General features: G+C 40.6%; 1 protein-coding gene across 1 annotated transcript; it reads right to left on the bottom strand.

The window, feature by feature from the left end:
• Window positions 1–303: 303 nt before the first annotated feature.
• LOC308312384 (kelch domain-containing protein 3-like) lies at window positions 304–1,416 on the bottom strand (the record flags this gene model as incomplete). The annotated part of the gene is made up of 1 exon (XM_080758988.1): window positions 304–1,416. One exon carries the CDS (start codon window positions 1,414–1,416, stop codon window positions 304–306), a length of 1,113 nt encoding a protein of 370 aa, XP_080615114.1.
• Between the last annotated feature and the right edge of the window lie 1,677 nt (window positions 1,417–3,093).

Genomic DNA, 3,093 nt, shown 5'->3' with positions numbered 1-3,093 from the left:
GTCCAAACAGGCCCCATGCACAGTGCAAAAAAACAATAATAAAACAGGAAATCACAAAATTCAATGAAATCATAAAACCACACCCAAAATACAAGTAAGTAAAAAAGTTTAAAAAAAATATATATCACACTTGTGTGAAGTTGGGGCGCCTTTTATCATGATGAACATGTATGATGATGAAGTCACCCACTTACATCATTTGCCATTGACTTGGCCTGAATGTTTGTACGAAAGAAATTATTCCGTAAAAGATGTTGGGCTTTTGGCCTGTGTAGCACACAGATTATCATTAGCTTATTTTTTTTAGTGGGCTGTAATTTCTTTGTGTGTCATGGCTCCCAGTTCCCACCTGATGTTGTGTGGGAGTAAGGACTGATCCAGACAATACTGAGTTACAGCTAGCTTACATAACGTCTTCATACTGGGGCATAAGTCTAAGATGTACAGATGAGACAAATCCTCATCATCTTCATCTTCAAAATCTTCATCAACAACGGGTGTGAATCTGTTTCCTCCAAAGGCGATGATCCGGTCTCCCACCATGCAACAGCACATCTTAGACATCCAACGTGGTCCAATCCCACTGGGCTCACACCTCTTCCAGGAGAAGGTCTCAGGGTTGAATTTCCACAGATCATGGTAGGTCTGACCCAGACGAAAGTTTTGGCCACCAAATATATACAGCTCTTCATTGTAGGCAAAGGCTGAATGGCATGCGCGTCCTTCTGGAAGAATCTGTGCAGGTGTGCATGTGTATCGCTCTGGAGGAAGCTGTACAGAAGGTGTACTCATCCAGGAGTTGGTCTCTGTGTCAAACACTCGGATGATGTTGTCCTGGTGCGCTTTCCCTCCAAATACAAACATCTTTTTCCCGATGATGGTGGCAGAGTGGCATGATGAAGGAGGTGCCAGAGTGCCTCTGGTGTTAATTAGAGACCAGACCATTGTAATGGTGTCGAACTTGTGGATGTCATTAGTGATAGTGTTAGTCAGCATGTTGAATCCCCCAAAAATATACATGACCTTCGTCAAGACGCAGGCTGAGTGGCTGCTCCTCTCCATTGGAACTGTCCCAGAAGTCTTGGGATTGAACCATATGTGGGTGTCGACATGAAATGCATAAAGGACATTGCTGTACCTTCCATTGAAAGTATTACCTCCCCAGATGTAGATTATATCTTCTATTAGCACAGCTGTGTGGCCCATGCACATGGAAGGAAGGTATTCTCTTCCAGTTGTCAATGGGGGCAACTTCTTCCAGTGCAAAGATACTGTGTTGAATATGTACACATCAATCTGATCCATGTCGATCTCCTCAATACAGTAGCCTCCAAACGTGTAAACCTTGTGCCCGACTGCCACAGCGGCATGATCCTCTTTCCTTTGTCCTTCTTTCAGATGAAACGTCCAGCGCATCATTTTACACACCAGCAGTACAGTTTATGAAGATACGATACCTTTGTTCTGTTCTGCTGTGTATAAATAATAAACTTCCCTTATACTTTTAGGGATTTTATGGCAGTTGCATAAAGTAATATTAGGTGTACTAAAACTTATACGAATAGTGGGACAAACGTCACATGAAGTTTGGCCAATCTTTGAAGCTCACATGTTGGTTTTGCCAGAGAAGCTCATACCTGTTTTACTCCCAAATAAGGCAAACTGATCGACCCCAGCATAGGCAGGCTCTGACAGTCCTCTGTGCCCATGATTTAAATTACAGAGGGATTGCAGTCAAAACTCAGTAGTGGAGCTTTTGCTTGGCATCCCAAAAGAACTACACTTCCCAGAGTCAAAACACAAGAGCACCTGAAAAAAAGGCCACACAAACAAGTAGCTATATGCGGAAGCAGTGAGGAAAAAGTGGAGGGGAGCACGAGTGAGGCAGAAAAGGAGAATGCAGAGGAGACTCATGAGAGTAAAAACGATAAGAACATCACTATGGATAGAATGCAATTTCTAGCGTTCATTGCTATGGTTATCAACTGTGCCGCGGACATTAAAACGAAATTCGGAAAGGATTAAAATGGTGCTGGATGCAGCCAGAAGGTTCCTCAATGTGGTGGATTTAACAGGAGAAGATCTGTACACAACGTTAAGGGAGGGATTCGCGTCCACTCAGGTGAGTGGGCCAGGGAACTCAATGGAATAGGGGATGGGATGGGATCACAATGGGTGGACAGTTATAACTTTTTATTTTTATTTTAGTCGTTTTTGATATGGTATAAAGTTTAAGTTTGAGTGGGTCAGAAGGTGGCGGTAATGCACCAAATCTGGATGCCAACCGCCGTTAAACAAAAAGAAGAAGAAGAAGAGAGAAGAAGCTCCAAGTTCTTTCAGGAGTCGAGTTCAACCCAACCCCAAAGGTCTGTTAAATGTAATGTTTTTATACTTGCATGTTTTAAATGCTACATTATGGTTTAACTGCAGTGCTACCAAATTGGATAAGGAACACATTGCAGCATTTGCTATGTGTTACTTAGTTTGGGCACACTGCTGTGTTCAAAGTAAACACACCTGACAGTGTTTGGGGAAATTAATTCATTGATTGATTGATTGATTGAAATCTTTATTAACAGTTTGCAGAATTACAGTACATTTCAAGCACAAACTCAATACAAAGACTTTAAACACATTTGTGTTTAAAGTATAAATTACAAAAGAATAAGACAAAGTTAGAAATGTTAAGTTTATTGAACATTACTTTAAGAATTTAATAGACTACTGAAATGTGGACAATTCATGGTTCACCATCTTAAAGGTTTAAATGCCTTGTTGGAAAAGAGCTGATCCATAAGCTCAAGGATCAGCTATTTGTCTTTCTTTATTCCATTTAGAGTGCTTAAAGCCTATAGTGCATGCATTGTTCCACTGTATATTGGCATAAATCAGTGGTAACCAACCTTTTCAAGCCCAAGAGCCCATTTTATTCCCAATTAAGCCAAGATCTACCACTAAAACGTGTTAGAAAAAACACTTGTTTTTTTTGCTATTTCTGACAGGCTCAATGCATGTGCGCACATCCACACAAAGACTAAAGCTTAAATTAGAATAAATACTTATAGTAAGTTATATTATCAATGTCAAATAATA

Source organism: Protomyctophum bolini (genome assembly GCF_963924005.1).
Source record: "Protomyctophum bolini genome assembly, chromosome: 3".
NCBI classification, from domain to species: Eukaryota; Metazoa; Chordata; class Actinopteri; order Myctophiformes; family Myctophidae; genus Protomyctophum; species Protomyctophum bolini.
This window is presented reverse-complemented; position numbering and strand designations above follow the sequence as displayed.